The 13,184-nt window shown below is 43.9% G+C and overlaps 1 protein-coding gene across 4 annotated transcripts in view; it reads left to right on the top strand.

The window, feature by feature from the left end:
* Positions 1-12,977, top strand: part of PCDH19 (protocadherin 19) — a 132,881-nt gene extending 119,904 nt beyond the window's left edge. For all 4 annotated transcript variants that reach the window (XM_075572816.1, XM_075572815.1, XM_075572814.1 and 1 more), the window contains exon 5: positions 10,879-12,977. In XM_075572816.1, the coding sequence (XP_075428931.1) occupies positions 10,879-11,465 (587 nt within the window). In that variant the 3' untranslated portion in view covers positions 11,466-12,977. The remainder of the gene's footprint in view (positions 1-10,878) is intronic.
* Positions 12,978-13,184: the final 207 nt, after the last annotated feature.

Genomic DNA, 13,184 nt, shown 5'->3' with positions numbered 1-13,184 from the left:
TTCTTCCAACACTCCCCCCAGAATCCTCTGCTCCTATCCTTTATTCACTGCTCACGATTAAGTCTTAGTTTACTATAGTACCCAATACCAGGAGGGGGAGCGGGGGTTACAGATTATTACTTAGAAAAGGGCCAGTGTGTAATTGTAATACTGTCCAATGAAATGTACTAGAACAGGGGAGGCCAACTCCAGTCCTCAAGGGCCACCAATAGGTCAGGTTTTCAGGATATCCCGACTTCCGCACAGGTGGTGCAGTCATTGACCGAGCCATTAATTGAGCCACCTGTGCTGAAGCAGGGATATTCTGAAAACCTAACCTGTTGGTGGCCCTTGAGGACTGGAGTTGGCCACCCCTGCACTAAAAACGACAAAAGAAAGAATCACATTTTCCTTAGCAACGATAAAACTGCCGACATTCCACAGAAGAGCCACTGTAGGCAACCCGGTGTAATCCGTGGCATTCAAAATCATTAATGGGGAGTATCAAAGGAAGGCAACACAGGAATGTCTTGTCCAGAACAACCAGTGCTAAACATGCCAAGTAAATGTTTCATCTCTCCGGGAGGTAGTTTATTAAGAACACATTCCAGAACAAATGTTAGGCGTGGCCCCCTGGGGACATAGTTGCATTTGATTTCTAGGTGCACTTTTTTTTTTTACCCTGATGTACAACGGGGGGGGGGGGGGGGGGGGGTTATTGCACCACCACATCATCCATCCCGTTTCCTCTCCTAATGTTTGATTTCAAACACGGAACAAAGATATTTGAATAAATTCCTTCAGGGCAATCAATTTACTTTTAATTTGTCTGGAATGAAGCCTTTTCGGTGTCGTAATGAGAAAAGGAATGAAATCTCCGGAACATTTGCGATTTTCCGTGTTGATTTTTTTTATCCCTTGGTGCCATTTTCAGTTCCTAGGAGGAGAAGCAGCGACGCTTCCTCCCTTTCTCACAAAGCCGCCGGTTATTAACCTGGCAGAGGGAACTATGGACAATAACCGCTTACCACAAGTTTTTTAATTGGAAGAAAAACTAAAATTCTATTCAGATTGGACCGACGGTCATCTACAGCAGCGGTGCGCAAAGTGGGCGGTGCGGGGGTCAAATGACGCAGCGGTGTCATGCGAAGTGACGTCACACGGCCGTCTCCATGGTAACGGGGTCGCGTGACGTCACGTGACCCAGCGGCGTCATTTGATGTTGCTGAGTAAGGTGAAGGGGACGCAAAAGCAGGGGGGGGGGGCTTAGCAGGCAGGGGGACACAGCTCCAAAAGTTTGCGCTCCCCTGATCTACAGCACTACATGGATAATGTTTTATTTGATTGATCATTTTCAGCAACAACCAAAAGTGTGTGTAGGTCATGGTTGGATTGTATGTAGATGAAAGTAAAGTAATTTAGCAGCTAACCAGGCCTGCATTTTACGTTTAAGAGCAGTGTATAAGAAAGACATATTTTCTATAACCATACCTTAAATAAACAAATATTTATGTTAAAAAGTGGCAAGTATCGAAAAACGAGAATTGAAAAACGTGAGATATTTACTACCTACAAATGTACAGTAGTGGGCAGTATTGTGCCTGTTCATGCATCAGGTGGTCACGGACAATGTGAGGTCCCCTGTGACATTTGAGATACACGACTAGTTACTGTCTCTGTGTGGTGCTGAGGCATACCTGTTGGTCCAGGAGAGCTGTGGATCTGCGATGTAGTGGAGATCAGGACAGGCTTCAGTGGGTTCTACGAATACCAGAGGCAGTCTCCTCCTGAAGCACTCTCCCATACACCACCTTACTGACTCAGTCCAGGCAGGTATATAATAGACCAAGGACTTTATTGCATCACTGCATAGATATTATAACCGTGGTTACAGGGTCTCAGAAGATTCCAGGCTTCTTGATGATGCATGCTCTTGTGTCTGGAACCTTTAGATCTTACAGGCAATCCGTGAGGCCTGGCTGGCCTCTCCCTCCCAGCCGGGAGAGGGGGAACCCAAATCTAACTCCTAAGGAAGAGGGGATCAGATTAACTCACTAACCTTTGGCTCTTACCTTCAAAGGAATCGGAAGGGGCGGGCTCAGGGTCTGTATCTATACCAGATAGGCTGTTACCAGGCCATGAGTCACCACCACCTTCTGTCACTCAAAAAGGAGCAGGAGGGGGGTCAAAAGCCCACAGATTAACCTGTCACTGTCCAGACTGCTTCGGGCTGACGTGACAGGTAGGAGAGACAGGTGAAAGAAACTTACCATGTTACATTTAAAAAAAAAAAATTACAAATGTTTTAATAGGATTTCACGTTTATTTCAGCTCCAGGGACCCCATGCTTCCCGAGATAATTATCTCCGTATGGGGCGCCTGTAGCAGCTCCTTGCTGGGTTCACAATATGTTTAAATGTCCTGCGGACCAATAAGAAGCCACAACGTCATCCCTTGCAGCTTGCTATTGGCCCGCTTAACTAGGACATTTATACTGAAGAGGGATACCGGCATCCCCTAATGAGGGAAGTATCCGAGAAGCCGGGGGTCCCCAGGGGTCAAATTAACGTGGTTCAGCTCCGAAGATCCTCTGCTTCAACCCTTAATTTTTTTAATTTTATTTTATTAACATAGTATAGCTACGAGGATTGATGCTTTAAGGAGATCAGCAATGAGGTACATGTACAGAGATCTGGTTTGAAGTATGTTCGTGTAACATGATGCTACTTTTAGAAACCATGAATAAAATACATGGGGATGCATGATTGAGTCTCAGTCTGTCATGGCTCTGGTCTCTCCAGTCCTCGGTGTTTAGCATATGCTTCCTGTTTTCATTTGTGCATCATGCCAAAATATACAGAATGCCACCAATTGAGGTGCTGACATTGTGTACAAACCAGATAATAAAGTGTGGGCTATTATCTCTCGTGCCAAAAAAATTAGTTAGTGGATTTAAATGCCTACAACCGAAGTCTTTCACACTGCCCAGTGAAGTGAGAAATAATAAACTCTGATGGCTAAAACAAAAGAACAACGCCATGAAAGAAATTAGCCTTTTGTAATGAATTCATCGTATGAGAAAAACCAATTATGGTGCATGTGTCCAATATGCATTTGAAATACTAGTGTAAGTATTACTTGTTTCCGGCCACGTTGTAGCACATTCTGTAATTGTATTTTGCATTCATAGTAGTATTTATGGGGATTTTGGGACATGCCTTTTGCATCACCCCAGATACTGTTACCTGTGGCTCAATCTATTATGCACCATTTTGGTGACTATAATCATGAAAGATAATGTCATGATATTATGTGAATGACTTTGGTCTTTAGTAAGGACTGTTATTAATACAGGAAGGCTCTGGTTAAATGTAACACTTTTTGGTAGCACTCTTAGGCTGTATACTGCATACAATACTGTATGTAGTATTATTTGGGAACTGCTCCATATTTGGTGTAAGCCCTTTACACTAGTGCAGGGGTGGCCAACTCCAGACCTCACGGTCCACCAGCAGGTCAGGTTTTAAGGATATCCCTGCTTCAGCAAAGGTGGCTTAATCAGTGTCTCAGTAAGAATGACAGCCAACTGTGCTGAAGCAGGGATATCCCTAAAACCTGGCCTGGTGGTGGCCCTTGAGGACTGGAGTTGGCCGCCCCTGCACTAGGGGATAGTATTGTTATATTGAACCGCTTCCTTACAATATAGTATATATATATTTATTTTTTACAAAGATCATATTTAAGGGTATTGCGTTGTTATTGATAAATCGTGTCACCAGAAGAGTTCAGACATGTCCATTGTTTGCAAAGCATCGGATTATTTTTTTTGTTGTTATTTTGTAAATCAGTTCAACTAAATTAAAAATGGCATGTGCACTTCATGGTATAGATCAGGGGTGGGGAACGTCCGGCCCGCGGGCCGCATAAGGCCCGCGAAATGATTTGGTCCGACCCCCGTGCGGCCCTGCCATTTATATTTAAATAAATAAATAAATAAAAAAGATGGCAGCGATTCAGCATGCGCAGAGCAGAGGTCCCGCAGGGCAAGCAGGGTGTCCGGTCTGATGCCTGTGAGCCCGCTCCCCCCCCCCTCTTCCCAACTTGGGACTGAGGGCGGGGAAGCCCCAACCCAGCATCCCCCGCGCTGTGCTGACCTGCGCACTACCAGAGGGCAGCCAGTGCGGGGGTTACAGTGAGCAGTGCGGCTCTGCACTCGGCTGTCAGCTCAACCCGAGAAGCCCAAACCACTGCAGGCGCTGCTGGAGGGGAGAGGAAGGGGGAGGAGAGGAGAGGAAGGGGGAGGAGGGGAGAGGAAGGGGAAGAGGGGAGAGGAAGGGGGAGAAGGGGAGAGGAAGGGGGAGGAAGGGGGAAGAGGGGAGAGGAAGGGGGAGGAGGGGAGAGGAAGGGGGAGGAGGGGAGAGGGAGGGGAGAGGGAGGGGAGAGGGAGGGGAGAGGGAGGGGAGAGGGAGGGGAGAGGGAGGGGAGAGTAGGGGGAGGAAGGGAGAGGAAGGGGGAGGAGGGGAGAGGAAGGGGAGGAGGGGAGAGGGAGGAGGGGGAGGAGGGGAGAGGGAGAGGGAGGAGGGGGAGGAGGGGAGAGGGAGGGGGAGGAGGGGAGAGGGAGGGGGAGTAGGGGGAGGAGGGGAGAGGAGGGGAGAGGAGGGGAGAGGAGGGGAGAGGAAGGGGGAGGAGGGGAGAGGGAGGGGGAGGAGGGGAGAGGGAGGGGGAGGAGGGGAGAGGGAGGGGGAGGAGGGGAGAGGGAGGGGGAGGAGGGGAGAGGAAGGGGAGGAGGGGAGAGGGAGGGGGAGGAGGGGAGAGGAAGGGGGAGGAGGGGAGGAGAAGGGGAGAGGAAGGGGGAGGAAGGGGGAAGAGGGGAGAGGAAGGGGGAGGAGGGGAGAGGAAGGGGGAGGAGGGGAGGAGGGGAGAGGAAGGGGGAGGAGGGGAGAGGGAGGGGAGAGTAGGGGGAGGAGGGGAGAGGAGGGGAGGGGGAGGAGGGGAGAGGAGGGGAGAGGAAGGGGGCCGAGGGGAGAGGGAGGGGGAGGAGGGGAGAGGGAGGGGGAGGAGGGGAGAGGAAGGGGAGGAGGGGAGAGGGAGGGGGAGGAGGGGAGAGGGAGGGGGAGGAGGGGAGAGGGAGGGGGAGGAGGGGAGAGGGAGGGGGAGGAGGGGAGAGGAGGGGAGAGGAGGGGAGAGGAGGGGAGAGGAAGGGGGAGGAGGGGAGAGGAAGGGGGAGGAGGGGAGAGGAAGGGGGAGGAGGGGAGAGGAAGGGGGAGGAGGGGAGAGGAAGGGGGAGGAGGGGGAGAGGAAGGGGGAGGAGGGGAGAGGAGGGGGAGGTGGGGAGAGGAGGGGGAGGTGGGGAGAGGAGGGGGAGGAGGGGAGAGGAGAGGGGAGGAGGGGAGAGGGAGGGAGTGACGGCAAACACGCTGAGGAACTTCCTTCTGGGACAGCATGCTTTAGGTAGGAAGAGCTGCACTGTATCAATAGTCAGTCTGGCCACACCTCCCTGTTTATGGGAGAGAATCTCAGGCTTAGCTAAATGTATGTATATATGTGTGTGTGTGTGTGTGTGTGTGTGTGTGTGTGTGTGTGTGTGTGTGTGTGTGTGTGTGTGTGTATATATGTGTGTGTGTGTGTGTGTATGTGTGTGTGTGTGTGTGTGTATATATATATATATATATATATATATGTATGTGTGTATATGTGTGTGTGTGTGTGTGTGTGTGTGTGTGTGTGTGTATATATGTGTGTGTATATGTGTGTGTATATGTGTGTGTGTGAGAGAGAGTGTGAGTCTGAGAGTGGGGCTGAGTCTGAGAGTGAGTGGGTCTGAGTCTGAGAGTGAGTGGGTCTGAGACTGGGTCTGAGAGTGAGTGGGTCTGAGAGCGAGTGGGTCTGAGAGTGGGTCTGAGAGTGAGTGGGTCTGAGAGTGAGAGTGGGTCTGAGAGTGAGTCTGAGAGGGGGTCTGAGAGTGAGAGTGGGTCTGAGAGTCTTAGAGTGGGTCTGAGAGTGGGTCTGAGAGTGGGTCTGAGTCTGATTTCCCTCCCCCCTGCCCGGTGTGTGTGTGTGTGTACGTGTGTGTGTGTGTGTGTACGCAGTCAGTCATAGTCACTCACCACAAAAGAGTCAGTCAGCCACCCAAAGAGAAGCAGTTCCAGCCATCACATTAGTGGTGAGTTCATTAAATGTTTGACCAAATATAGCAGGCTAATTTTTAAGTTGATAATTTTGTATGGCCCTCGAATGATTTTATAAATATCCAAATGGCCCTTGGCAGAAAAAAGGTTCCCCACCGTGGTATAGATATATACTGTACTAGACACGCTCTAAAAGAGCAGTATTATAGATTTGCAGTTGACCTAAACCAGGTATGTTCCACAACAAAGAGTTTACTGTAGACTGCTGACATTTCCACCCATTCAGGGGCAAGTACACTCACATGATTACTCATGCTAATGACAAATGTAGCTTTCCTGTATTTCTGCTGCAATGAATGTATACTACTGATTAAATGGCAGGTAATCGTCATTGTCTGAAAAGTAATCTATCCGAAGAATAGCCACACATCAATAATTCTTATGACATTTCTTCACAATGATGGAGAAATACTATGTTGCAGATAACATTAGAACTGCCCTTCGTACTAGTAATAACCCCAAAACAAAATACATTTAAGCCTCCTGTCCTTGTGTGTCTTTAAACAGAACACAAAACAAGCCCTTCTAGGATATTTGGAATGAAATGTGTCTCATCAAGAATAAAATAGCTTTCAGAGAAATAACTCATAGAATATTCGTGGGACGGCTGTGATATATCTAAACTGAGCGTGCTTTTCTTATTCATACGTTCTAATGATATCTGCATTGTCTAAATATGCGATCACTAGGTCATGAGGTGGAAAGTACTACCAGCATATTGTAGCAGTTTGTTTTTTGCTGTTTTTTTTAATGTTCTGCAGAAATGCATCCTTTCCTTCCCAGCATCCTCTCCTTCCCAGCCCAAGAGCACGGATACTGCACATATATGTTGTAGTTATTTCCAGCAGCTAAACAACCTGTAAAATGGGGAATAGACTGATCATTCTATATGTCAATCTCAAAAAGTACAGAGCTGCTGACCTTTTGGCTCCTCTCTTTGCAAAAGCTCGATGTAAAAGATATAACAGAAAGGCCATAGTTACAAGGCTAAAACATATACCCAGAATACATAAGGTCTGCAAAAGTTCAAAACAGTAACACCCAGAATAAGAAACAAGGAATATTAGCAACTTGGAATGCTCCAAAATCTGTTAATAAAACATAAGCCGTAGCCTTCACCAATGAACCTATAACTTGTACTGTACTCTATGTTTTGAGCCAAGAGATGCAATGCTGGCAGAAACTCCACTTCGCCATCTACTTACTTATTCAAACATTTTCTGATACAGTTCCCAGTGCAAGATAAAGCAGAGAGGTCTGTTCTCTCTGACCTTACCGTCCACACCATTGGATTCCAAACCTTTGCACACACAATCTCGGTGTCTTTGACAGATGTGTCAAAGCGCTAGTTTCCATATCACAACAAATGATGATAGGAGTCATAGATTTAAAACTGATGAGTATCTGAGCTTTCAGTCCAAAGTACCGTTTCTTTGACATCACCGATTCTCTGCAAGCATAAGCCGTTCATATTTTGGTGCAGTGCATTGTGTGATGTGAATTTTTATTAGCCTGCCTCGTGTGTGTGTGTGTGTGGTAGAAATTCAAATACATTCAGCAGGAGCAGGTTAAACATACAAATATATAGTGCACAGCGGCTAAAAAAGATCTTTATCGAATTGGAGGTGATGGGAAAAGGCAATGTACACTTAATTGCAATATAAAGTGTCTATAGATATCTGTATTGCTTAAAAAATAATAATATAAGGAACATACTGAAAATAATTCTGCCGGCAACTCTTCTGAAGTAGTCAGGTTTATGAATTACTACACGTTTAAATCATTTCACTATACAATTTAAAATGTGTATGCCATATTTTGTTTCATTCTATTAAACTATAGCATAAAATGTTCTATCCTCGCATTCAGAGGTGCTTAAAAAATTCTATTCATCTTGAAAGGCTTCCATTGTGAACTCTGGACGTAAGCCTTAACTGAACAGAAAATGTAGTGCTTATGATTTCAAGTGAATTACTTGGGGGGAAAAGGACATACATAATTGTTTTTCTCCTATTTTGGTCGTACTAATTACGTTGGTCTTTCCTTTCCTCTATACATAACATAATCCCCTTTTTAGTACCAAGTACAAAGCTGATTTCTGCAATCTCTCCTGCTTTTTAGTCCTGTAATAACATCAGCAAGCTGTGCAAACATATCTATTCAAAACAGAATCCTTAAAGAAACAATGTTGAACGTTGTACTATTATCTGTGGGAGGTATGTTCAATAAAGGGAGTATTTTGTATTCAGATTGTATGTATGGGAAAGCAGAAGACTGAAGAGATACATTGAAAAAAAAATACAAATCTAGCGGTCAATGAATGTACAGATACAAAGAACAATAGTTGAAATAAATATCCTACATTAAATGCACTTGTACATACGCAGGTAGGCATTTAACAAGGTCAAATGTATCGTGAAAAAGGAAATGGTATGCAATTAGGTTTATTGTAGTGTAATTGTGACTATTGATGAATTCAAGATGAATTAGACATCTTTTTAGAAAGGGAAGGTATACAGGAATATACCTAATAATGAAACATGGGAAGGATGTTGATCCAGGGAGTAATCTGATTGCCAATTCTTGGAGTCAGTTAGGAATTTATTTCCCCCCTTATGAGATATCATTAGATAATCTGTCACTAGGTTTTTTGTTTACCTTCCTCTGGATCAAAATACTTTAAGTACAAATATAGGATAAAGTATCTGTCGTGTAAATTTAGCATAGGTTGAACTTGATGGACGTACGTCTTTTTTCAACCTCATCTACTATGTAATTACGTAATTACATTTTATTTGTGTCCGTATTTATAATTGAGCCACCTGTGCTGAAGCATGGGTATCCTAAAAACCTCATCTGTTGGTGGCCCTTGAGTACTGGATTTGGCCACCCCAGCCCCAACTCCTCCTTATTGGATCACCACATACACAAGTCTGCCAGCTATGAATACTTATATTCTAATTGTGACCTAGTGACAATAGTCATTATGAAAGTCCGTGGTTTTGCATTCCATGCACCTTGCAGATTTTTGGATTAAAATACCAATTGTCATTCTGCTACTAGTACTACTAATAAAGAAATGCAGGAAAGGATTCATTTAATGCTGGCAGAAAAATAGACATATTTCTAGATTTTACTTTGGGGTGACTCCATTAAAATATAAAGCCGCCCGGCATTCCCAGTGTAGCACCACTGATAGATATATTTGTTATGCTAATACAAAACTGCTATTAGTTTTGTATTCAAAGTATTGGACAATAAACTTGCCAGCGATGACAATGTAAGATATGATCCAAACATCAGAGTCTTGTTTACCAATAATCTTTCAGGGAATACATCTTTTTTGCCCAGCTATATACTCATTTCTCTTTAGATGTGTGATTTATGCTCTCCGTTATTTATGAGATGTAAGTATTGACAACGTCTACTGAAGTTTACATCCATTATTTGCCTAAATTAATAGTTGGCTTTACATGTGGAAAATTCAGGCTGGTTTTCACATTTGTCTGCATCCAAATGATTTATAGTCTGTGCAAGGGTTTTTTTGCCACAGATTTATTTTAATTGTGTCTAGTATGACCAGTATTGGGCATTTACGATTAGGCCCTTGTGTCCATTAAAAGGACAGATTCGAAGGCCAGCGATAATGATATGTTTAATGGGCTGCATGTACATGTAGGTCATTGGTGGCTTAAAGAAAAAGCCAGACAATCAAATGTATACATATTTTTAAATGGACTTTAAAAGAAGGGTGGGTAGCCATATTGTTTCTTTGTTCCACGTACCAAAGAAAGAAGAAAGCGCTGACACACACGTCTAAAATCCATATGTTTATTCAGCGTCGATTAAAAACATAGAACCAGCCTGAAACGGGGATGGCAACAAAGTACACAACACATCAGTACACAACACACTAATCATACAGTAATGTTTACAACCTGCATGGACAAGACCCAAAGGCAAAGGCTTTCTTCCATGTAGTAAAGTAATACATAAGGAAGGCGTGTAGATGTGGCAGATGTTATTAGTCCCGTATGCACGAGGTAACGCACAAAAAAGGCTCACGGAAATAGTAATAATGTTCTTTTCTTGTATAGCGCGGACAATGTACGCAGTGCTATACATGGAATTTTTGCAGGCATGAGTCCTGGTGTCAAAGAGCTTACAATCTATGATGTTGGTGCCTGAGGCACAGGGAGATAAAGTGACTCGCCCAAGGCCACAAAGAGCGGACACCGGGAATTGAACCAGGTTCCCCCGCTCCTCTCCTTCAGCCAGAGCCACTTCTTTGCCCAACACTCATCTATATTTGGACAGCAGCGTAGTTAGCGAGCTGTTTATTTTGTATTGCACATATTCATAAAGTATACTTGCTTTAAAAACCAAATCACATCCTCAGCGTGTAACTTAATAACTGCTTGCTTGGTAGCGGGGCTCAATGCTCTTGTCAGCAAAGCCAGAGATGCAAAGCTAAGCATCCTAGCCAATGATTTTTGACTGCACATCAAATCTATGCAGTTCTTAAATACAATTGTTTCAGTGTGTACATATTATTAAGATACATTTAGGCAAAGATAACAGGGATACAAATTATAGCATATAATTATTATTGTAAATACGAGGCTTTTTTTTTTTTTTTGTCTAATGATAATTACAGTTTATTATCCAAAAGTGTCAAATCAAATACTAATTTCTAACCATTTCTTTGCAGATCAGAATGAAGGATTTCATTGCAGGGAAGAGTGCCGGATCCTTGGCCACTCCGATAGATGTTGGATGCCACGAGTCCCCATCCCCAGTCGGGCTAAGTCCCCAGAGCATGGAAGAAATGTGATTGCACTATCAATAGAAGCAACCACGGTGGACACAGAGCCTTATGAAGATTGTAACACAAAAAGAACTTTTGCAACATTTGGCAAAGATGGAAGTGACCATACTACTGACGACAGGGCCACTTTGAAAGGGAAAAGGACAGTAGATCTGTCAATCTGCAGCCCTAAAGTAAACGGTGCCATTCGTGAAGCAGGAAATGGCTGTGAGGCTGTAAGCCCCATCACTTCTCCCCTCCATTTAAAGAGTCCTCTGCCGTCCAAATCCTCAGCCTCATACAGCATCATGCACTGCCCTGGGAACCGTGATCTGGAGCAGTTTGTAAGCAATGGTCCATCTCGGCCCTCGGAGGCAGAGCCCAGGGGGGCGGACAGTGAAAATGTAATGCATGAAATCAACCCACTTCTGCAAGAATGTCGAGAAAAGGACTCACTGGGCATGAAGAGACTAAAAGACATTGTTCTCTAAGCACCCCAAGCCTACTGTAAGAAGGAAGAATGACTTTAAAAAAAACAGTACAGCTTGTTTTTAATTGCTTACCAATGGTTCACAAATTGCTGTATTTAAAGCTTTCCCTAAATGTATTGTTTATAATGAAGCTATTGTTATGTGACAATCCCACTCTTTTCAACATGTGGCAGGGGTGTTCAATCAAAGCATAGCAGCCTGACTTAACGGCGTTGGCATTTTTCTCTTGGATACAGTTATTACCATCAATGTACAAAGTATTATGTATGTATTAAGTATTTTGGATTTATATATTTTTATAAACATATATATCAAAATTATAATATAAATTAGCGTTATTTGTACAGAATCAAGAAGAAAATAATAATAATAATCTATTCCCACACCACAGGCAAGTTTCCTCGCTAACGATTTTGTAGCATAGAGAAGAAGTTGGCCATTTCTTGTGTGCTGTTCTAATTTTGATGAGGTGACCTACAGATAGACAAATGCTAGGCCTAATGATTTAATCCATTACAGCAGGGGAGGCCAACTCCAGTCCTCAAGCCGCCTCCCCCTCCACACCAACAGGTCAGGTTTTCAGGCTATCACAGCTTCAGCACAGGTGGCTCAATCAAAGGCTTAGCCTCTGATTGAGCCACCTGTGCTGGAGCTGGGACTGATTTAGCCACCTGTGCTGAAGCAGGGACCGATTTAGCCACCTGTGCTGAAGCAGGGACTAATTGAGCCACCTATGCTGAAGCAGGGATATCCTTAACCCTTGACCTCTTGGTGGTCCTTGAAGACTGGAGTTAGCCACCCCTGCTTTCTCGCATGCTGTTTTGCTCTGGACACCCCTGCATCAAAAGCCCTTTTGCTGTTACATGCTATCTGTACTATTACTGTATTTGATATTTAACATTTTGTCCAGTGATGGCAAAAGGCATTCAAGTAAAATCTAAAGAAAATAAAAGAAATAATCAGTAATCATTTTTTTTTTTTTATATATAAACCCTTTATATAAACCGGTGTTTAAACCATGCAGCTTCCTCTGCACTTTTAACAAAGCAAGAACCTGTTTATTCGTCCCACACTTCTGTAACCTTCACTGGTTTTCAACGCTGCAAAGTTATCGCATCCTTTTGGGTATGCAAGTGCAATTAAACCAGGCCGTTACGTGAGGTGCTGTGAAAACTTTCTGCACATTCATAAAGCTACTTTTCTGGCTCGGCAAAGCTTTTTCACCCCAAGTCAATGCTCTTTCCCACTGTTCAACTCAAGGTCTTAAGACTCAAGCTGGAGGATTTTTCTACTTTAACATATTCATTGTCTCAATCAATCTCGTCTTTATGTTTCTCCGTGGTGGAAATGTCACCGAGTTGATTACGTTTATATTACGTATGTAGTAACTGTATCTTCATTGGACTGGATTGTTGCTACTGTGCTCACAGGCTGAAAAGATTTCTAAATTGTTCAGGCGGCCTAACAGTGTAATGGACACTATATTAAAATAAAAACAAATCCTGTTTTTGATACCTGTACGAAATAGAAAGTTTACCTAATATTCTGTTTGTAAAATAGTCTAAGAAGATACTGTTGAAGAGAATTGTTGAAGAAATCCACTGACCAGCAGTGAAAACTAAGGAGAAAGAATTAAAAGGGTTTTCATTTCAAAATGGTGCCACGGCCATATTTAAAGCTGCGATTTCAACGTGTGGATGTGGAGCTTATGTATTTTTC

Source organism: Ascaphus truei, chromosome 16, assembly GCF_040206685.1.
Source record: "Ascaphus truei isolate aAscTru1 chromosome 16, aAscTru1.hap1, whole genome shotgun sequence".
In the NCBI taxonomy this organism is placed as follows: Eukaryota; Metazoa; Chordata; class Amphibia; order Anura; family Ascaphidae; genus Ascaphus; species Ascaphus truei.
This window is presented reverse-complemented; position numbering and strand designations above follow the sequence as displayed.